This window comes from Protopterus annectens, chromosome 3.part0, assembly GCF_019279795.1.
Source record: "Protopterus annectens isolate FY-2018-M chromosome 3.part0, PAN1.0, whole genome shotgun sequence".
Lineage (NCBI taxonomy): Eukaryota > Metazoa > Chordata > Ceratodontiformes > Protopteridae > Protopterus > Protopterus annectens.
The window spans coordinates 1608928327-1608952421 of NC_056731.1; the positions used below are offsets into that span (position 1 = coordinate 1608928327).

A 24095-nucleotide genomic window follows, 5' to 3' on the forward strand; every position below is an offset into this window, starting at 1 on the left:
TTGGTACAATTTATGTTCTTGTTTTTTAAATATATTGATTTGGGCATCTTTTTTACATTATGGATCACTATTAATATTTGTTAATAGTTATCTGCATGCCTTTATTTCTCATATTTTTTCACAGTTTTTTAATGTGTCATATAGGGTCCGATGGAGGAGAACAAAAGGTATATGGACATGCCAGATGCGATCATAGCAGCAGGAATATTATTGGAACACTTGATGAAGCACGGATTTCCGAATTCAGCCATATCATCATTTGTTAACCACATGTTTTCTGTTGGAACATTTATTGGATTTTTTCAGGCTTTGTATGTGATGTTCTTTATGGTTATGATAGCTTATATGATACATGTTCTTATCATAACTATACCACAAGTGATATGTATTTATTTATCTGCAATTTAGTTTTGCATTAGTTTAATGTGTTGGGCTCAGTTTATAACATATTTTTTATTTTTTATTTTTTATGCTCAATTTATTTTTTTGTTTAATTTGTCTTTATATTTGCCACATATTGTCCAGATATGGTTGCATTTATTCATTTTGTATAACAGTTGTATAAATTTTGGTTTCTTTTTCTTCAAATATTTACTGGTGGTATTTTCCATCAATCTCACAGGTGGGGTGTGTCTATAAATAGTTGGGATTTTTGGAGACTTTTTCATACACTGAAGAAGGCATTGGTTGCCAAAACCGGTCTGTTTAATAAAGGATTATTTTTAGCTATTTATATGTATTGGACATAATTATTTTTTTACTTCAGGATCGACTATTGCTGGCCTCTCGTTGTTTATTTGGTTTGGCTCGGCCATGCATCTACCTACCTGCATAGCATCATGTTGGGTTCTGTATATTTAGTGCCATTGTGCTGTAACTCAGAGCAGATCTGAGTGTTGCCATTGAGATTTTTGACATAGTTATAGAATGCTTTGTGGTTGTCTTTAGAATCAGTGGAGATTTTGTTTTCATAACTAACTTTGGAGGATTTTATGAGGGATCTCAGCTTCTTACTGAGGCTGACCAGGGAGTTCCTCCAATCATGGGATTTTACTCTTTTTTGCAACAGTTTCTTTCTTCTGTTGTAGAGTTTGTTTATGGCAGGGGACAACCAGATTGGCTTCCTTTTTTGGAGGACAGCATCTTGGTTCTGTTAGGGATAGCACGATCCATGCACTCGTGTAAGTGCTTATAAAGTGCATTTGTGTAGGATTCAGCAGTCGTACCTCTATTGTCTGTCTGCATGGGTGTCATGAAGTTTGCCACTTCTGTCTTAAGAAGCGTGAAGTTGGCTTTGGAGAAATTTTTTATGGTGGTTTTCCTAACGGTGGGTGGGGGCGGGATGTGGATGTCTAGGGTGATTAGCTTGTGGTCGGATCTGACCAATGAGGAAATGACCTCTGGTGTGGAACATTGGTTGCCCATGTTGGTAATGACCAGGTGTAGGATATTGCTGCCCCTGTTGGGGTGTGGATAAGTTGATTCAAGGCGTTGGAATTTATGAATTCCAGAAAACGTTGAGCAAATGAGTTGGTACATGAGTAGTTATCCCAGTTAATGGTGGGATAGTTGAACTCACCCATTATTAGGGTGTTGGGTTGTACCCTAATATTTTCCAGTGTATCAAGAAATGAGGAGTGGGAATCCTGGGGCATGGTGAGGGATCTGTAGCAAGTTGCAATTTGGATTGCTGTCTTGCCCAAAGTTAGTTGCACTTGGATAATCTCGGATGCATTATGCTGAGTAACTAGCCTGGAGGAGTGGATATGCTTAATGAATATGGACACGCCTCCACCTTTAGTGTTTCGGTCCAGGTTAGGTGGCAGAAAGGTGTGGTATGAATTATACCCTGGTAATGCAGGGGTGCTCGCTGGGGCCTTGAACCAGGTCTCTGTCACTGCACAGATATCGATGTTCTCCATTTTAAGGAGTGCCTCAAGTGAATGCATTTTGAGGTTTAGACTTCTAGCATTGAGTAGCATTACCCTCAGATTTTGCTTGCTTGTACCTGTTACTGTGGTGAATTTGTCATTTGAACCTTGCCTAAAAAAATGCACTATAGGGGTGGCCAGTATCCGGAATCCCAAGGCTGACAGGTGCAGGCCATCTCTGGCAAAGCATTGTGGTCTGTCGATCATGTCATTCTTGTTTTGCAATCTTCATTATATACCTTTTATGATGTATACATTGTTAAGTGCTGAGCATGCTTTAATTATTTGATTTATAATCTTATTTTGTTTAATGTAGAAAATAGTATCAACTGATTAGTTTTTGGTAGTGAAATGGACCTGTTAGTGAGTGGATTTTATGATTATATCATTAAACCAGGAATTTTTTTATTTCATGATAACTAGTTTGAATGTTTTCAGAACTGAATTTTTGCCTTTAGTCTTAATATATCTGCCATAACAAATATTATCAGTACTTGGTTTTTATTCTTTGCACTAAACCATTATATATTATTTTCTAAAGCTTAAATAAATAAATAATAATAAAGCTGATTTTTTTTCTGAATGTCTGTTTATAAATGTCTCTCATTAAATATTATTGGTCTTAATAACCCATTGAAGAGGGGTAGTTTTAATAAATACTTGAAGTTACATAAAGCTGACATAACTTTCTTATAAGAAACACATCTATTAACCAAAGATGTAGACAGATTGTTGTTAAAGGACTATTCAGTTCTAGTGGCCTCTCAATTTAAATCGAAAAGAAGAGGCACTTTTATACTTTGTAAAAATTCAGTAGCTATGTCTAAAGTAGTAAATATCTTTTTTGCTAAGAATGCGATGTTGGGATTGGTGGTAGTAGAAATAAATAAAATAGATTATATGTTTGTGAATACCTGTTGGATACCTGGGACTGGAGCTAAAGTTGCTAAGAGAAATGTAGATATTATAAGATCATACGCAAAAGGTGAAATGATTATTGCAGGTGATTTTAATTGTATTTTATCTAATAAGAATACTGCTAATGATAGAAAATGCAGATTGTCCTTGGTTAGTAAACATTTAGATCATTTTATAAATTCATTAAATATGTGAGATATATATGATTTAAAATCAACAGGCTATCTTAGTTATGCACATTATTCATACAGATTTAGCAGTCAAACTATCATTGACAAAGTTTTCACTTCTACTGGTTTGTATACTAGAATTGAAGATGTGTTGATAATGTCATGCCCTTTAACTGACCACAATGCTATTACTACTCTCACTTTAAAATCTAGTAATTTGATTTATTGCCAGAGATTTCCTGCATATATAACAACAATAAATTGTTTAGAGAATGGGTTTTGAATGAATTAGATCAATTTATAGAATTTAATAATAATGGCAAAGTTACAGAAGTCATTTTATGGGACACTGTAAAAGCCTATTTATATGGCAAAATTAAAAACTGCTGTTTATGTAAAAGGAGAAAGTGGGACTAATAATTAAATGCTGTCCAATCTAATATAGATAAATTGAAGTTAAATTTAGAACCTAATGATAAGGCTGCAAACTCTGAATTAAAACTTTTGAATCAGAAAAATCTTGAGATACTTCATCATATAATTTCAATAAATTTGGAAACATTGAAACTGCAATCATATCCAATAAACTCTAAAAGCTTACACAGATTAGCTATCAGATCTAAAATAAGAATGAATACAAATCATATTAAAGAAATAGTTTTTAAACAAGGAAATATGAATAAAAAAGCAACTGATTTAAAGGACAAATTAGAATGTTTTTGAAACTATTATGAGGAATTCAATAATAAGAGGATAACTTTTGATGGTAGTGAATCTGATAGCTTTCTGAAGTATAATATACAGTGTACGTTAACTAAAGAACAAAAATTAGACTTGATAAGTCATTTTCTTTTAAGGAATCAAAGGATCAAATTGCTAATCTTAAAACTAATAAGGCCCCAGTTCTGGATGGTATAATACCAGAGTTATATAAATTAACTCCAGATAATGTATTAAATGTTTTATTAAAAGTTTTTGAAAAAGTGAAATCTACTTCAAATATCCCTTCTTCTTGGCGATATTCTCTTGTATCACCTATTCTAAAACAAGATAAGGATTCTAAATTATGCACTTCTTATGGTCCCATATCGTTGTTGAATGTAGATTACAAAATCATTTTGTCTAGTCTTATGAAAAGATTAAATCTCATTATGCCAAGATTAATAAATGATGACCAGACTGGTTTTATTTTACATAGAAGGATTCAGGATAATATAATTAGACTTAATACTTTAATAGATATAGCTAGTAAAAACATAAAATAACTTTGGATAATATGTTTAGACTTAGATAAAGCTTTCAGTTCTGTTAGTTGGCCTTATTTGTTTAAAGTGCTTAAAGAATATATTTTTCCATGTAATTTATTAGTCTTATAATTAAACTGTATAGTAATGTGTTCTGTTTCATTAAAATAGACTATTTTCCATCTAGCTCCTTTCAAATTTTAAAAGGCTCAAAACAGGAATGTCCATTGTTCCCTCTGTTATTCACATTAACTATGGAACCTTTTGATAATTACATTAGCTCTAATTACTATTAAGTCTATTGTTAAATAAATAAATATTGTTGATAACGAATTATAATAATTTAATAGATATAGTTACCAAGTTAACTACAAACTAGAATAAGTCTTTTTTTTACAATGGAAGACTGACAGCTTTGATAAAAATGGTAATTTTGCCAAAAATCTTATTTTATACACAGTCACTAATTATTCTTCCCTCTAAGAAAATTCTAAAGAAACTAAACTCTATTTTTTCCTAATTTTCTATGGTTCCCTAATAAACCAAGAATATCTTTTGATTGGCATATAAAAAGTTGGCAGGAAGGTGGTATAGGTTTCCCAAATATTAAATTATATGCCAAATCTATCATTCTTAACATATCATTATGACAGAATTTTTCATATCACTCAAATTGGAAATCTATCCATGAAAGATTTTTTACTAATAATAAATATGTTGTGGATTCTCATATGCAATTTGGATTCAATAAATGTTACTGGATTTTAAAGGATGTGTGTATGAATTATAGGAAAAATCCATCTCTTTTCCTTTTACAGATTATATTCTTCTTAATCTGAAAAGTTTTATGAATTCTAATTATATACTTAAAAAAATACTGTTTTTATTACTTCCTATACCTAATACTACTGGATGTTTAGATGCATTTAGTCTAAGTAAAATGTTGGATCTTAAAGGTACCAATTTATTCTTTTCGCCCCAGTTCCAAAACAGTAATAAAATACCTTCTACGGGATATCTTCTCGCAAGACATTGTTTGAAGGAAAATAATTGGTTGAGTATGCAAATTTGGAAAAAATATGTTAGTGATAAAATTAAAGTTTCCATGCAGTTTGAAACAGAACATATTCCAAAAGATTCTAGAGTTTTTCTTTAAAGCCAATAGTAATTTAAGTAATAATAAATCATATTTATCTATAATATATAGAATTGTAAGAAAAGAGTTCATTACCTGAGTTTCGTCATTTTGGAAGTACTCATCTAAAATTGATAATGATGTTTTTTTCAGATAAGGGTAAAAGATTATTTTAAAAAGCAAAAACAGCTGAAAGTCCATCACAGTTGTCTGTATTACAATATTGTAATAAAGACAACGGTGGTGAACTTTCAGCTGTTTTTGCTTTTTTACATTAGTTTGGTGTTCTGGAAGCCTTTAACTTCAGGAGACTTTTTGTGCTGTTTTGATAAAAGATTATTTCTAAAGTCTGAGGGAAAATCTACATTTTCTGTTATTGCAAAATTTATACTTGGAAATACCTACATAGAGTTGTTTTAGCTGCATGTAAAATTGCACTAATATAAAAATCTGAACAAAATAATTGTTGGAGATGTAATGAAGTTCCTGATACATATTGGGCTCATATGACAATAGAATGTAAAATAGTAACATTTTCTGGATTGAGTTCAGAAATTTTGCTCAGGAATTGTGGTCAGATAATTGTAATGTAACTGTCTGATGTTATTTAACACTCCAATCCCAGATTCTATCCCTACATTACAAGTGCCTCTTCTTTGGTCCTTATTAGCTATAGCAAGGAAAGTTGTTACAAAAAAATGGAAATGTAAAACTACTCTATTACTGAATTTGTTTGTTTGGTTAAAAGGTTTGTAAAAAAAGAACTAACCTTAAAAATGAAAATCCCTAATGTTACACATCAGTATAGATCTTGGCTAAAATTAAGTGATTTGCTGGATAAGTTTTGATGTTTTAGTTTAATATATAGAATTTTTGTCATGGTCCATTGTGAGTAGTTAAGATTTTTGGTATGTTTCTTTTTTATATAGTTTTGGTTAATTTTTATTATTTTAAAATGTAATAAAAAAATTTAAGAGAAAGACCTTCAATTAAATGCACATGTTCCCGTGAAATGTAAACTCTGTCTAGCCTAGCCTAGTTTTTGTATCTTGGGGATAATTTGTAAATTTACTCCGAACTCCTAGTATCGAATTCACATCTTCCATGCCAAATATTTTCATAAATTTCTTTAAACATCTACCATACTTTATTATATTTTCCCTTATGGGCCACCCAGACACATTTTCACTGTTGTAAATCAAATTCCACTCCCCACCTATAAGTAATATTCCTTGATGAAAGCTGATTATTTCTCCCAGAATTTTATTAAGCTCCATTATAGCAGTTTTCGGTGAAATATAAATACATGGACGTGTAATCCTCTTCCCTTGCCAGTAGCCCCTTTGTACTATAAATCTACTATTAATGTCTTTTTTATCCTTTTCTATTACTATTAGAGCTCCTCTTGCAATTAATATAAGTACTCCTGTCTCCCTTTGCCTCAGGTATTCTGCTGAATAACCTTTCTTTATCAAATTCACATGTTCAGTTCTTTCCAAGTGTGTCTCCTGTAGTATAACTATTTGCACTCTATATTTTTTAATATAGTTCACTACTCTATATTTTTTGTATTTATCTGTGAGACCATTAACTTTTAAAGACATTATAGAAGGCATCATATTCTTGAGAAATTATTATTCCTACCTTTTATGTATAACAGCTTTTTTGTTAAATGTCTAATTCCAGCTTTTGTGTTACATGCATGTACTGTTTGCCAGGTTAATCTTTTATACAGTTGTTTCTTGTCATCTCCTTTGAGACTTTGTCACATCTTACAGAACTTTTTTGTTTTATTGAAAACCCTCAAACAAAAATAGGCACACGCCCCAATACCCACCTAAAACCTATTAACTGAATAATAACACACAAAATTATATACATCTTCAAATACTGAAGCTTTCCTCTCCTGATTGGAATAAATGTTCCAAACTGACAGCCACACACACACACACACACACACACACACACACACACACACACACACACACACACACACACACACACAGACTTGAGAAAACCTAAAAGAAAAGTTATCCAAGACACATGGTACAGCCTGTGATGCTATTAAGTGCTGTCTGTTTTTTTCTTATCTTTATAGCTCTGCCAGCTGAGAAATTATTTGAATACTTTCAGAAAACATTTTCTCCAAGCCATTTCTTTTTATCAGATTGTCTGCCAGAGACACAAGAACAGACACAAAACTGTTTATGAGACAAAAAGCCTTATAATATTCAATATTCTTTCAATATTCAATATTATTTTTCATTTCCTTCCTTTCTCTTAAAATTTGTTACTAGATTAAGCTAATGCCCTTAATCTAGTAATTCCCCTATGCAAGAATGAGAAAAAGTACACACTAATTTTTCTTTTGTCATGTTGTTTTAACTAGATGAACACTGCAGTACCTACACTTCTTAAAACTGAGCAAGGAGAAAGAGAGAAGAAGGGAGGGGAAAAAAAAGAAAAAACAAGAGCACCTAATAACTGAAAGCAGTTTTACATTATAACATGCAAAGAAAATCAAGCACTAGTTAAATAGTGCTATTAAGAAAAAAAAAAAAACGGTTTACTCACAGTTAACTTTCTCCCTCCTCTTCCCCTCTCCTGAGTATTTTTCTGCATATTAATGACATGAGGTAAGGCATATGATTTAGAGTCCTGTACACGTTTAACAAAGTCCACACAAGGCTAGTAGTTCCAGATTTTCTTGATCTGTCATGTTTCACAAAATATAATTATTGCTTTGTAATTCCACATTTGTCACTTTCCAAGTTGCTGATTGTATTCTCCAAATGTTAATGACATGAAGTAGTGCATATACCTTAGACTCCCCTGCAAGTTTAACAGAGTCCAATAAAGTCCAATATTTCCAAATTTTCTTGTTCTATTCCTGTTCATCTCCATCTCCTAAACCCTGTCTCTGTTTCATTTTCAATGTACTCTCGATTCTTCTAGTCATGTCTTCTACTTTTTCCCTCTCTCAAGCATTTTCTGTTAAAACACTGGAACAGGTTTCACTGGCACAGTTTCTCTGTGGTCTTTATTACCAGAAGAACAAGAAGCAAAATCTTCTTCTGTTTCACAGCTCACTTTTTCTTGGACAAACTTGTATTTCTTCCTTAGCATGTACTTCATCAAAAAGTGATTTTGTTCCTCCAAGGAAACATATTTTCAAGATAGATGGGTACAGCAGTCTGAATCTGATGCCTGCTTCTTGACATTCCCTGAATAATGAAATAAATGTACTCTTCTGCCTGGTGTAAACTCAGCTGTCTCCCACTTTTAGTAATTTGTCTTTCTGCCACAGTTTTGTCAGAATCAACTCCTTCTCCTGGTAAGATTGTTTATTTACTATTAAAGGTCTAGGTTGTTTTGTTATAGCCAGGTTTGGAGCATACACAAGATGTGCCCTTTCCATTAACAATCCCTTTTGTGGAATAACAGTCCAGTTGCTTATTTCTGCTTCCATAAAATTAATGCAGTCTGTTCCTTCCAGCTTCTCTGGCACAGCTGAAAATCTCAGGTTTTCCCTATGTGCTCTATCCTATAATTCTATTATTTTTTAAAACATTTCTGTCTCCTGCAGTCTCATATTCAGCCAGCCTTTTCCTCATTTTGACCTCTGAGTTTTGCAGTTTTATCACATTATCTGAATATCTTTTTAAAGCTGCTTCCATTTTTCCAGCCTTTTATTGTTCCACTTGCTATACTCCATCAATGTTTCATTTATTTTAATAAGGTCTGTGACCAGTTGCCTTATACTTTCCTCTAGGTCTCTAGCAGCCATGTCTGGAGCTTGCACTTCTTTTTGCTGAACACTACAGTACTTTTCCCAGTCAGGGTTTTTTTGTCACATTTTATAGCTGATTTTCCTTCAAGTACTCTGGATTTCTTTTTTCCTGGTATCCAGGCAGTGCACTTACTAGCCAGTTATTGAAATTTACCCAGAAGTCTAGGTCCACTGGCTTTCTCTGCTAAGTTTTTGTTTTCACACTGGGAGAGCTAGAATTAATCTGTTACTCAATGTGCAGCAATCTTGGAAGTCCAATATGTGTCATTGCTCTGTTCAAATTCAGTTAGTAACTGAACAGGTGCAAGTCGATTCTGAGCAGGACGCTGCTGAAGTATTTGAAAGACCTGTTGTAAAAACAGCTGTTCAGAACTTTTTCTGGTTGTAATATAGGAAAAGGGTGTTTTGCGCATTGAGTTCTTAGTGATTTGTAAGAGATTAATTAATTCTTTGCAGTCTGTACCCTGCTTCTGTGGACTGCAGGTTTCATAGTATGTGTATTTGTAATCAAAATACATACTATATAGGATACTTTTGTTTCATTGGTATGGGATACTGATGTCACCAAATCACATAGTGCCAATTTTTATATGTCAGGGTGACTAGTCCTGATGCAGTATGCAACCTGTGCTCTGTGCTGTCCTGTCTAGAGGATGCTGCACACCAGATTTAATGCCTAAAGCAGATGATCCACACAGCTGTTCCCCAGATAGTCCCCATCTAGAATCTATGCTGCTGTCCATGACTCTTTATTTTAGGATGGTTTCTGTTGACAGAACTTTCATAGTCAATTTGAAGGCTGCATTTGAGCCTAGTACCTTCCATTGTTGAGGTGGAAACACCCAGCATGTTTTTGGGAGAACCCCATATGGATATGAGGAGAACATAAAATCTCCACACAGTGATCAGAAGTCAATACTGAACCCTGTACCTTGAGTCTGGGAGGAGAAGATGTTAACCACTTTGGCAATATACATTATATAACTAAAGGTTGTGTAGGAGATGAACTCAACAACATGGAAACAATGCTAGGAGTGAGGTAACTAACAGAGATGAAGCAGGAGATGAGGAAAGAGTCTGACTGATCATTTCTGGACTTGCAGGAAACATATCATGAGGTCTCAAGAAAGCTGATTTGGGCAATCATGTGATGGTTTGAAGACCCATAAACATTGGTAGAATTAGTGCAGGCTATACAGAAGGACTGAGTAATACAAGTTTGAACAGTATTTGGACTCATAGTGAGGCTTTCATATGGGAGTGGGTGTGCATCAGAGTTCAGCTCCAAGTCCATTCCTTTTCATACTGGTGATGGACTGCCTACCATAGACATAGCTAGGTTATCGGCTGTCCTTTGCATTTCCAAGATATGTCACCTCAAATCTAAGGCGAGGAACAAAATAAATAAATTTATAAACACTCATGACTACATAAGCAAGCAGATTCTAGGTGACAGATCAACAAAGCTGCTACATACATGGCAATATGACAATACAAACCGAGACTGAACAGGAATTTCAGTAACTAAAAGATGCCTACAAGACAAAACTGAAGGTATATGTGATGAAATGAAGTTCAGACAAGACAGTATATGTCAAGATGCAAAAGGATCCAAAGTTAAAGCGCTTTTGGTTGGTCTACAACTTCATCACGAACTTCAAAAAAAAAACATTGCTCTGTATTTAAATAGTGCTTACAATTAATATTAAGCATTTAAGATATACAGATATATCAGCATTCATATGCAATACATTAATAAAAAAATTTTTTTTTATATGTTTACAAGCCAATAGTATATTATAAAACAACATTGAATCCTGAAGACATATCATTAAGCCCTAAATAGCTATGTGTGCATATTATATACATATCATATACAACTATATACATCATAAGTGTGTGTGCACAACAAACTAAATATCTAAAAAAATAATGCAACACTTTCATTCAGCATTTATATAATAATAAGTCCATATATATATATATTCAGATTTTTATTCTCTTTGTTCTATTCTCATCATAGCATAGCAGCCGTTTCAGTGACTTCATATTCTGTGTATTAAATATGGTCTAGAGTCTACCCAATCTCTGATCTTTTCATCACTTTCTGATCTTTTCAGTTGTTCAATAATCTTTCTTTTCTGTGTGTGTCTATTGTATATATGGTATTACTAATCAATCATATCTCCAATCTGAGTCTTTCTAATATTATAGTCTTTTGTCCATATTCAATTCCTATATTATTGGGAATTGATGTAAAAGTGATCTAACATCCAAGGACACTAAAAGTCTGTTGTTAATAGATTCGTCATTTGATCTGTTGATCTAGCAAGATTGTTGTATATCTATTAGACAATTTAAGATTAGAGAGATCATCAAATACATGCCGGGTTTGTGGTGATGATGTGTTCTTTGTATGGGATAGCACGGAACAGGACCTTATGGATTTAATTACACATTTAATAGCACCACCCAGTTTTTCTTTTTTTTGAACACACCTTATTCACAATATTTAATCTTAGATTTTTTGTAGATGATTGATTGGATGGAATTAATGTATAAGAAGACCTGTTGGAAGAACAATTTGTTATATCGTGACAGTATATGTGGCAGCAAATGAGGGAAGTCACAGGAAGCTGAAAATTGAGATATAGGGAAATATTTGTATGGATTAGCAGCTTTCAATACAATGGGAGGTATGGCCAGGAAGAAGGGAAGTCTGAATGAAGAGGTCAAAATTAAAATTAGAGGTTCTGTAGCCAAGTAGCACAATGTGTCAGGGGTAGTGCATGTTAGAAGAATGCCAAACAAGCTGAAAAACAAAGTATACAAAACAGTAGTATAACCAGTACTTTTTGTATGGCATAGACACCTGGACAGCAATGGCAAAGTAGTCAAGGAAGGTTGAAATGATGGAAATGAAGTGACAGAGATGGATAGTAGGATGCACACCATGGAATAAATGAAGAAATGAGGTCTTCAAAGTGGAGGCTAAAGTAGACATAGTCAGAGAGAAGGTCAAGAATAGATTATGGTGGCTCAGTAATGTGAAGAAAAGCAAAAGATGATTTGGTAAAGCAGATTTGGAGAGACAGTAAGAAGGCAAGAGGAGATAAAGGTGTCCAGCCAAGAGAGAAAAATGGATTATGTAACAAAAGACCTGTAATAATCAGGCATGACTGTCAAAGGAAGGTAGTAGAGTGGGAATAAATCAAAAGAGATGGTGACAGTTGACATGACACCTCTGACCCCACATAAAATAGGGAAAAGGGGATTGATAACAGTAACTGGTAAGGGGTGTTGACATATGTCAAGATGGCTGTTTGTGGTTTGTTGCAGAAACATGTTTACTGATGCAGTCAACTACTGGCATTAATTTGATCTTCCCAATTAGTTCAACACTAGCTAATCGTTTTATAGTGATTTAGTAGGCAAATTAAAGGTATTAGCAAATATGATTAGACTAGATGAGCTTCTTTTATGCTGTGCACTTTATAACAAGCCTAGAAGCCTACTCATGAAAATTAGTGTAGCAAATGAGGGGCAAAGGGGCAGCCGTCCTTGGCAAAAAGTGTTAGGGTGCACAGTCAGGCAATCCTGATTGCTGTTCTATGCATTCTGGTATTAAAATTTCAATACTGAATTTGTGGTCAAAACTGAAAACTGTAGCACCCTGTGTGTGATACAAGCTATTGCAAATGCTTGCTACAAATGTAAGAAACAGTTTGCTACAATTTAAAAGTAAAAATACCTTGTTTATTTTTCAAACTGTAGTGCTGTAGCACTCTTTGTGTGATGTAGACTGTAGCAACTGCTTTTTTGTATTAATTTGTTTATTTATTTATTTATTTATTTGCTTTTAGCTCATCTGAGGGGAAGGGATGTGTGCTAGGTAACATAGCTATTGCTCTGCTCTTGAAATTGCTATATAGCCAGTTGAAACATATGTTTTCAGTTACTTCCAGGTAAACATATTAGAAGGGTCTTACATCTTAAAGATAAGATTCAAACTTAGAATTCTATAACCTTCTTTTGGGGCATAAATACAGTGTAATGTAACTTTTTTTCTGTAATTAAATTTGGAGTTAATAGCTACTGTGCCATAAACTCTGTGTCCCTTGATTATACTTTGGGTTGGTTTGCTAAGATGTTTATACTTGGACGATGTGAGTATGGAACACTTAATGGGGATTATTGGCATACTGTTTCTTTTACTGTGTTCTTCTATAAACAACTAATCAGTAAATATACTTCCAGTTCACATTCCTAAAATTCCCTACATAATATATATATATATATATATATATATATATATATATATATGTGTGTGTGTGTGTGTGTTTTATATATATATATATATATATATATATATAAGTCTAACGTATAATAAATACAGAGTGAATGATTTGTGTCACTGTCCCTATCTACTTCCTTTACTAAACAAGCATGAGAGTGTGCATGCATATATAAAATGAACACTTAGACAGCTGAACAGTAAGTCATACATATTAAACTGTCTGTATGACCATTAGCTCATCTTCATCAGTAGTGAAATAAGCCCCCTTCTGATGTACATTCATAGCTTTGTGCAAACTACACTGACATTTTTGCATGAGTGTACAAAATCTTTCTTAAAGCTTTAGACAACCATAGCATACTATACAAAAATTATGGATTTGTAATAGTTTGCTAGGACCAGAGCATGTCATAGGCTTATGATACTTAACCAGCAGGCATACCAGTTGATAACAAGCTCTGGCCATAAACTTTATGAGCATATTTTATAAAACGTACCTTACTGATTCAACCTGACGATGGGGGCTTGTTTGTGTCTGGGGCAGACATGGCTGGTTTACAAATTCTTAATATTGATGTTCTTGCAGATGTTGTTTTGACAGTTTTGGTCATTCTTTTTTCAGATTTCTTGGTCTTATTCTAAATACATAGAAGCACTGGAACAGGAAAAGATGCTAAGCCAAATGCAAAGTGAACTGGAGAGAAAATCTATTCTTTCTTCTACCTCTTCCTCATTATCTGCAGGTAAAATGAATTTGTGATTCTAGCTGAGCTGTTCTAAACTAGTGAGTACTGTCATTCACATTCAAGTATGTGTTTCTTTTGTTTTACTATATTTACATACTGTCTCAAAACTGTGATGCTTTTTTATTGCTCATTGTATATGTAGAGCTTTGTGGTTACTCCAGTGTGTATATGCATACTTACATATCTAACCTTACCTAGGAAGCTAGAGTGGCTTCATAGACAGTGCCTTTATTGATAATTGCTCCACAGTATTCTGCATTTAGTATTAGTAAGGAAAAACATACAGTTGCTGTTTATTTTGTACACAAACAGCAGAGACACAGCATTTGTTACAAATTCTAGCCAGTAGCTTACCTAACTACAGTTCTAATTGGTATTAGCAGAAACATATCTGCTATCAGTAAGGTGAAACATGCAGTTTGTTTATTTGGTATCTGGTATTTGAAAAGCAGAAATAGTGTTTGTTACCTAACTATAATTTCAGTTGGTATTAGTTAGCAGAAACATACCTGCCATTAGTAAGGAGAAACATACAGTTTGTTTATTTGGTATGTGAAAAGCAGAAATAGTGTTTGTTGCAAACTCTAACCTGCATCTCACCTAGCTATAGTGCTAACTGGTTTTGAAAGCAGAAACATACTTGGTATTTGTAAGCAGAAACATGCCGTTGTTTGTTTGTTTGGTATTTGAAAAGCAGAAACACAGCATTTGTTACACATTCTAATCAGTATATTTCCTAACTACGGTGCTACTTTAACCTATTAGACTTAGTATGTTGTTAAATTTGTCTGTTATGATCTGCCTAGACACATTTCGTATTTTTTGTGATTCTTTACTCTTCCCTGGACATTTATCTATGTACCCGCTTACTGTACCATTTCTTGTACCCACTCTCTGTGTTCTGATAATCATTCCATCACTCTCATATCCTCTACTGTCTCTCAGTTTGTCTCCATTTCTCCTAGAACTGTACTATTCACTTTCTGCTCACACTCTGTCTATTTTTTCTCTTCTGCAGTTTTCCCAGGCCATCCACAAGCCAAGGGATCGCACCTCCCACACCTTCGGTTCTGAAGTAAAGTTTCAGCAAAAGCTCAAATCAGCCCTATGAAATCTCAACTTTTATACACAAACCTTCCTTTACAATTAATCATCAGGTGAATATCATTGAATTGTTTTTAACAATTTTCTCTTACTTTGTGAATGTCATTGTAAGGTGAGCACAGCTACATTGATCTCCATTCAGCTTCCAACTTGAAGATCTTTAATCAAATTGGCCACTAGGTAGCAACATACTCTACTAATTGTATAAGATCTTTATTCCCTCTGTATATGAACAGGTGAGCTCCAGAGTCTAAGATTAAAACTATTCCAAAACAAAACTTTAGTTCAGTCCCAATTCCTTTAGCTCTACTCAACCTTAAAGAGCTTTCTAACAACATTTGCTTTCTGTAAGATTAAAAGCTGTAACACAGTGTATCAGTTCACCCTTTTGGCTCACTCCGCTCCCCTTCCCTGCCCCCAAATCTCACCCACCCCAGCATTTTGACCCTTATAGCCCCACAACCACTCCCACTCTAAACCACCTAATCATATTTCCCCTCCTATTCTCACTTCTCCCCACCCACTTCCTTCATTTCTCTCTTCCTATTTCCCAGTCTATACAAACAACTCACCCACACCTCTGTAGCCCCTTCCCACATACTACTCTTCTCACTAGTCCTGCCTTTATAAAATAACTATGCCTTACACGTATCCACCAATTCTTCTTACCTCCACTACACCTTACACACCTAAAACATCATCATGCCACTCAAGCATACAATCAGTCTCACAGTTATACTACTTCCCCTCTTCCTCTCCTGCCTTCACCACCTCACTCGTCTCCCTACCATACACCACTCCTCCCCTTTCACACCACCATTTCACACCATGTACAAGAGTCACCCCCCACTAATTTTATCTCTCCATACCTCTTCAGTCACCATGCAATTTTTCTCTTTCCTACTAAACGTATTACTTATAATAAAAACGTAGCCCCCTTCACACCCTACCTTAAGTACCACCTTGACTCTTGACAAGTGCTAAACTCTCCAGATTCCTTTTCTCCCACATTCATCAACTTATCTCTATTCTCCTCTCAGGTGACATTCAACCCAGCCCTGGGCCTTCTGTCAATCTCCCTTCCAACTCACCCTCATCACCCCCCAAATAAATCACTTCTCTTTGCAACATTAAGCATTCAAAGTTTATGTAACAAATTACCCAGCCTCCATGCCTGGCTTCTCCACAAGCACCCTAACATCCTAGCTATCAATGAAATATGGTTAAAACCTCATATTAAAGACCACAAAATTACCCCTCCCAACTATAATATCATAAGATATGACAGAACCCACAAGAAAGGTGGTGGATCAGCCCTACTGTTTTCTTCCTCCCTATCTGTAACTCCTTATACTAAACCAGTACCCTAATTTAGTACTGCTGATCTAACCCTGACCCTCTTAAATATAAATAAACACAAAAATATGTATTTCTTCTCTATACATTCCACCCGGAGACAATATACCTATTCTCTAGGAAATCCTCTCCTGGTTCTCATCTAACATTAGCAATGAAACTGTAATTCTTGGTGATGTTATATAAATTGGCCCACCATTCTATCCCCCTCTACCTCACACAATCTAAACCTCTATAACTTTACCCAGCTAATCAACTCACCTATTAGACCGTCTAAAGACAGCTCCTCTGGAACCACCCTGGACTAGATACTAGTCTCACACCCCCATACTGTCTCTGATAAGGGTACCCTACCTGATTCTCTTAGTGATCACCTCCCTGCCTTCTCTTATCGCTCACCTACCTCTTTACACCTGTCTCATAACTGTATTTCCACTCACTCTCTTAAAAACTTCAACCCTCAATCCTTCACTGACTCACTAAAACATACTAACTGGGCTCCTCTAAAAATCCCTCCCCTTGGATGATGCAGTGATTTACTTCAATACTGCTTTCATCAACCTGTTAAATAGCTTTGCTCCCATTAGAACTAAAAGAATTAAATACAATACAGCCCCCTGGTTAACCAAAGAGACTATAACCTTCATGCACCTCCAGGACAAAGCATGGAAAAACTACCAGAAACACAAATCTTCTTCCTCCGTAACTGACTATAAGCAACATTGAAACAAAGTCAAACAACATATAGCCTGTGACTGAAAATCCTATTACTCTTTACTCCAAAACAACCACAAAACTATCCCTAAAAAGTTCTGGAATAGCATCTCTACCCTCCTCCATCCTGGTAAACAAGTAAACCCATGCCCTGACCCTCACACCTCTGATCTCTCCTTAGCTACCTAATTTAACTTCCTTTTCATTGACTCTATAGCTAAACTCACTACATATTTTAAAACTAGTATACCTAGCCTGCAATCTCCTATCTCCCCTAATTCACCCTCCTCGAGCAACAAAACTTCCCAACTCCATCCTTTCACTCTCCAATCTTCAAATGTTCCTATTTCTACCATAAAAAACTACTACATAATTTGAAGCCATGTTCAAATGCCCTTGATGACCTTCCATCTAACTTCCTTAAGCTAACTGCCAACAACATAGCCTTCCCCATCTCCATCCTAATAAACCAGTCAATCCAAGAATCTTATGTACCAATACTCTGGAAGAAAGCCTTTATCATCCCCCTTCATAAAGGGGGAAACAATACTGAAATCTCTAACTTCTGGCCAATTGCCATTTTGTCCACTATCTCAAAAGTCTTAGAAAAATGCATTCATCTACAACTACTACCCTACCTACTTGATAACCATCTGCTTAACCCCACACAACACTGTTTCAGGCCTGGACACAGCACCACCACAGCTCTAATCTCCTTCTTCAAAACTGTCAGTTCTGCACGTGACTCCAGCAGTATTGTATCTACCCTCCTACTCGATTTGTCCAAGGCCTTGGATACAATTTCACACCGCCTCCTCTTGTCTAAACTCTCTCATCTTAACATATCCTCTATCAAATGGTTCTCCAGTTACCTCTCCAATAGGCAGCAATCGGTCAAGTGGAAAAACTGTACTGCCCCTTTCCTTGACACCTTCACAGGAGTACCACAGGGTCCATGTTAGGCCCTATTTAATATATTTATAAATGACGTCCACCAGTATATTCCTAATGTCAGGCTTGTCCAATATGCAGACAACTCTGTGATAATCTGCTCTGCTGAAACCCTCCCCATACTACAGAAACTAACCCAAGAAGCCTTCCTATCCACTGAGAACTGGATGTTAAAAAAATCCTCTACCACTAAATGCTTCAAAAACCAAAATTATGATATTCACCCCTCAAAGTATAGTAAAATTGACAACTCTTTCTCCATAAATAGCCAAAAACAGGATCTCTATAGAAATCGTATCCCATACAAAGCTACTAGGTGTCACTATTGATGAACAACTTAAATTTGACATTCATCTCCACACCAATATAAAGAAAACCAACCAAAAAATAAGCTTACTCTACTGTCACAACCACTTCCTTACTCCCTCAACCAAATATGTCCTTTCTACCACCTACCTCATACCCTCCCTCTTGTATGGTGCCCCCCTCCTTAGTAATCTCCAGTCTGGTCTAAAGACTAAACTAGCTTCGTGCTGTAACAAAATTTCAAATTTTGCTACTGGTGCCAAATCCTACACTCACCACTGTAATGCCCTTTGCAACCTAAATTGGCTTGAATTACCTCAACATCTCTCCTTCATCCAACCTTCTTATGCACATTAACTCATCTTTAAACTCTTTCTCTGCTCTTCCCTTGACTCCTTCCTCCAATTGCATCAACCTGATAGACTGCTCAGGTTAAACAATCAAAACCTGCTTGAAGTACACAAACCTGCTCGAACTCCAGGCAAATTCCTTTTGTCCTTCTCTCTATCCCGGCTCTGGAATTCCCTTCCTTCACAAATTCGTACCACCAACAACCACTCCACCTTCAAAACCTTGCTGCATTCCTACCTGTCTTCCAGCTGTCTTCCCTTTGGAAATGCTCCTGCTCCCACCCCTCCTGACTCTCCTCTACTTAACCATATCCTACTTATCTCTTTTCCTCTAATTTCTCATAACTCTGATCCCTCACCTCTACTTCTCCACACTCCACCTACTCTTTTTATCAATTTTCACAGCTCTGATCCCCACTGTCTAGATTCCTACCTAATTTTATATCTATGCTCCTTACTTCTTTCTTCTATACCTATATCTTCTCTCTACCTATTAGTTGTTAATTTCCCTCTTCTCTGTTTCTTGTTTCTTTTGTAATCTGACTTGTGAAGTTCACTTGTGTAGACTATGTAAATATATATACATATAGATAGTACCCTTGATTGCCCTCTAAAAACATTTTATACTATTATTTATTTTGTTAGTACATCTCTTATTTCATTGTATATTACAAATTTTATATACTTTGTAACATTTTGTTGGTGTGTTTGTCTAATAACCTTAATGGAGCCTTTCTCCGCAGGACTCCATTGAAAATGGGCTCCTTCGACTATCCTGGTAAACAAACTGTAAAATAAATAAAATGTATTTTTTTCTGGGGCACTACATTGGCTGGCATTGATGTCACACGCAGTTTGCTTCTCTGATTTGGTTCCCAACTTAGGTGCTTTCTGTGTGGAGTCTACATGTCCTCCCAGTGTCTAAGTTGAACTTTGTCAGGGACTCTAGTTTACTCCCATTATCCAAATGTATGCTTCAGGTGGGTGAGATGTGTGCATTTGAGTAAATTCCTGCAATGGACTGCTATCCACTTCAGAACTGATTCTTTGCCTTATGTTCATTGGTTGCCATGCTAGGCATGAATGATTGAGTGAGTGCTTTTTGGATGAGTCTGTCTAAGAGGGAATGCCACAGGATTCTGCTTTTAATTTTAATCTGAACTATCATCTACAAAATAACGATAGTGGCTAGGTATATAAAATGTCTGTACAGCAATGTACTTGCTCACAAAATTTGTATAGTAGCAGAATGTTTGATGGATTACCATGTAGCTAATAATTTGTATTTCACAGAAATGTGTGTTGTTTGAATAGAGGTATTTGCAGGATAATATCCCTTTACCCAAGGTGCAGTGACCTCAGAGTTGATTATGTTGGGGGAATACAGAAGCAAAAGTGCGTCCAATACTGGATTGTGGGGAAATTTGCCATCATCAGCACCAAAAGAAGAAAAAGATTCAAATTTCATTTCATTCAAAGGTCATAATACAGACCAGCCCAATGATGCAGAGTTACAATAGCTATCTGCGCCACTGATGATCTGAGCTTGGGAATGGACTCATGACATAAGGAGGGATGGCTGTGGGGTATAGGATAAAGTGGCCAATGGCCCACTCTCCTATCCCAGGGTGAAGGAGGAGGAGGGGAAAGCCCATGCCTGTGCAACCTCTGGAGGAAACCAGGAGCTTTGCAGGACACCCCAATATGACACATGGGGCCAGTGACAATCCCCTGATGATACTGCACTAGGCATCTCTACAGCTAGGGACATTGACCAGTCATCACAAGAGTAATGGTTCCCAGGATTCATTCTTCATGCTCATTGTTTCCCAGTGGATCCTTTGCTCCATGGCCTTAGGAATGAGTACTGTTGAGGTTGATTTCCCGAAGAGCCAGGGGCCCACCCAGGGAAGGTTCACATCCAGGGCACATGGCAGGGAGTCACAGGAGGATCCAGGGTTGAGAGAACATGGAAGCCAGAGATTTAGTTTAAGATAAAAAATAAATAAATATATATATATATATATATATATATATATATATATATATATATATATATATATATATATATATATATATATATCTACACACACACACACACACACACACACACACACATACACACACACACACACACACACACACACACACACGCACACACACACCTATATTTCTACACTGTGAAGAAAATTTGTGACTGTTACAAGTCTGGATGTCATTTCATATTGCAGGAATTAGATTTTTTTATGTCTTCTTCTTCCCACTAAAATGTGCCATATAGCTTTTTTTAATCAAGCTGTCTATAGAAAGATTTTAAAATCCCTTCCTTTTATTCTAAACTATATTTTTTGTACTTTTTGTCCATGCCATCTTTTGATCATCAGCTCCCCTGCTTGTCAATTGGGCCATTTGTTTCTCATCACATGAGCAAGGCTCGAATGGGAAGGACCATCATTCAGACACACCCATGGGGAGTGAGTTTTTTTCTTTATAGCCCTATTTTCTCTCATGCATGCCAAGTTAACCAGAATAGAGGGGCTGGTGCAATAGGATGTCTATGCTGGTTGTCCTTCACTTCTACATAAGACATTGCCAGTAAGCAACCTCCATCTTCTAAGCACAGGAAGTGGTTTCCCTGGTCTCCACCTGGGAAATCACAGTTTCTCATGTGCTTTCTGAGTACTCATAACCCTTCCCTGTCTGGCTTCTCCTGTGCCAGGACTGATAATCAAGCCTTGGTCACCTGTGTCACCATTAGTACGCCATCCTTCTGTGGCACACAGCCAGTCATCTAAATTATGATTTTTGTGTTACCTTTGTTGGCATGAAGATGCTTAGTACCTTAGCAGACAGTACAATTGTTTGTCTTGCTAGAAAGTTCAGAAAGATGTGGATTATATCCCCCACACTGTGTGCTTGGATTAATTTTCCACTACTAACATTATACTGCAGCTTACGAAAGGTGATACACTCATGAGGTAGAGTCCTTCAAACAAGATGTTAAACCAAATTCCCTTCTGCAGAGTTAGTGGTAACTCAGAAAGATATAAATGATTCCACAGCAGTTATCAAAAAGAGTCAGGAATCTTCCTATTGTCATGGCCAGATTTACCATATTCAGTGTGAATACCACCTCTGCTGTCCATGAAGACAGATCATACCTAGTTGGACAAATCCAGTCAATAAAAACAAATAAATAAATGGTATAGAAGAGTGGTAGTCCTACTTGGCAATGTAGCTATGAAGGCTGCCAGCCTAGCCAGATAGAATTCTGCAGATAATTCTATCATTTGTAAATATGAATATAACCTACAGGCTTGTTGTCTTAAATGTAAAGAAATACTGTTACATGTGGAACTGGAAATAAATGTGACAACAGTGCATTCTACGGACCAAAGTAAAGCCTGTGGTGAGCCTTTAAAGTGGACAGTGGTGCCGAAAAGTCTAGATGAAGAAATTCTTTCTATTGTTTTAACCAAGAGTTAAATTGCTAGATTTAAACATGCAAATGTATTTTTATTGCTCTGTTCCTAACCAGCTGCAAGATAACAAAAGGGAGATGTTAAGAATGTAAATGTAGTTAATGTGTAGCCTGGAAAGACCAGAAGAGTGTAAAAAGATGATGTAATGTTTATCAGAACTGCATTAGCAATTTAAACAGAGAGAATCAGAAGGCATTAAGCATTTTTTGTCTTCTTCATCCAACTCATCAGCACTGCCTGTTGTCTTATGTAAGTTATCTTAGACTTATGTTTTCATTTAGATTAGCTAGGAACTATAAAGATTAGACTAAGTATTTTTCTGTGATGTCAGAACTGTACTACTGAATTATTTTAAGTATGTCTGTGTGATCTCTGAACTCTTGACTAGCACTGACTGTGTAGTAGAAAGTATTGTCTTGTGGTTTTAATTATTTATTATTAAATATTTTAAAACCTTTTAAATGTGGCTGGATTTCTGTACAGATAATTTAAGCTCTAGAGTACATTGCATATTTATAGAGTTTACAGTCCATGTCACTCTAAATAAGCCAAGACTGATTACTCACACTTACCAATTGAATAATAATATTGCACAGTAATAATTGGACTCCCTTTTAAGGGCCTTTGAGTAGTTGATAAATATTAGCTGGGTGGTGGCAAGTGGTACTACCGTATAGTCTGGTTAAAAGGGGCACAGCTGGATAACCTGTGCCAGCCTTCCCCAGGAGTGTCTTTGTGCTTGTATAAACTTATCTCAAAGTGTGTGTGTCAGTTACTTGGGCAGGGACACGAAGCACTGGTTGGACAGAGAGGGTGCTGGAGATTTTAGCTTGCCCAGCTAGGCTGAGATCTGGAACCTAGAGCTATGCCAGAGGGGAGTCTTACTGGGGACCTGGGGAGCAAGGGAGCAATCAGCCCCGGACTGACTGTAATCTCTGTGTAAGTCTTAAGGGAAACTGCACTTTACTGTGTATATTTGTTATCCTTTCCTCATATATGAGATGTCCTCTCTGTTGTTAGTGGTGAGGATTGAGGCTCCTTGATTGCTGGGCCAGGGCACGGGCATCACATATTAATTGGTGGCAGTGGTTGGGATATCCTCACATTAAATGTTTGACAGCGGTGGGATATCCACACCATATATTAATTAGTTGGCAAATATTAATTGGCGTGTAGTGGTGTGGTTAGAGTGAATCCTGTAGCTTCTGTACAGTGAGCTTTAACAAATTTAAACAGAGCTGGCACAACAATTCCCTGATTCTAAAACACCCACGCAGTGAATACTCATAGAGTTCAGATCACAATTTTTTATTTCTTTTGTTAGCTTAGTTAGTCAGGGTGAGCAGGCAGCATGTCAGCAGAGGAGTATGGAAAGCTGACAAGGAGCCAGCTGGCAGAGATGTGCCAGGCTAGGGGACTGGTTCATGGAAACCTGACTACTGCAGACCTGATTGCAGCCTTGGTTACTGCTGCATCAGTAAACAGCAACCAGGAGGACAATCAGACTGGCAGTGGAGATATAATTCCCTTGGAAAATGGACAGCTCAACCTTTCTGCAGTGGACTTAAAAATCCAGCTGGAGCTAAAAAGCCTTGAGTTGG

General features: G+C 36.1%; 1 protein-coding gene across 1 annotated transcript in view; it reads left to right on the forward strand.

The window, feature by feature from the left end:
• RGS22 (regulator of G protein signaling 22) overlaps window positions 1-24095 on the forward strand; it is a 971253-nt gene that overhangs the window by 848809 nt on the left and 98349 nt on the right. The window contains exon 25 of the mRNA XM_044065939.1: window positions 14108-14228. Coding sequence (XP_043921874.1) covers window positions 14108-14228 — 121 coding nt within the window. The remainder of the gene's footprint in view (window positions 1-14107; window positions 14229-24095) is intronic.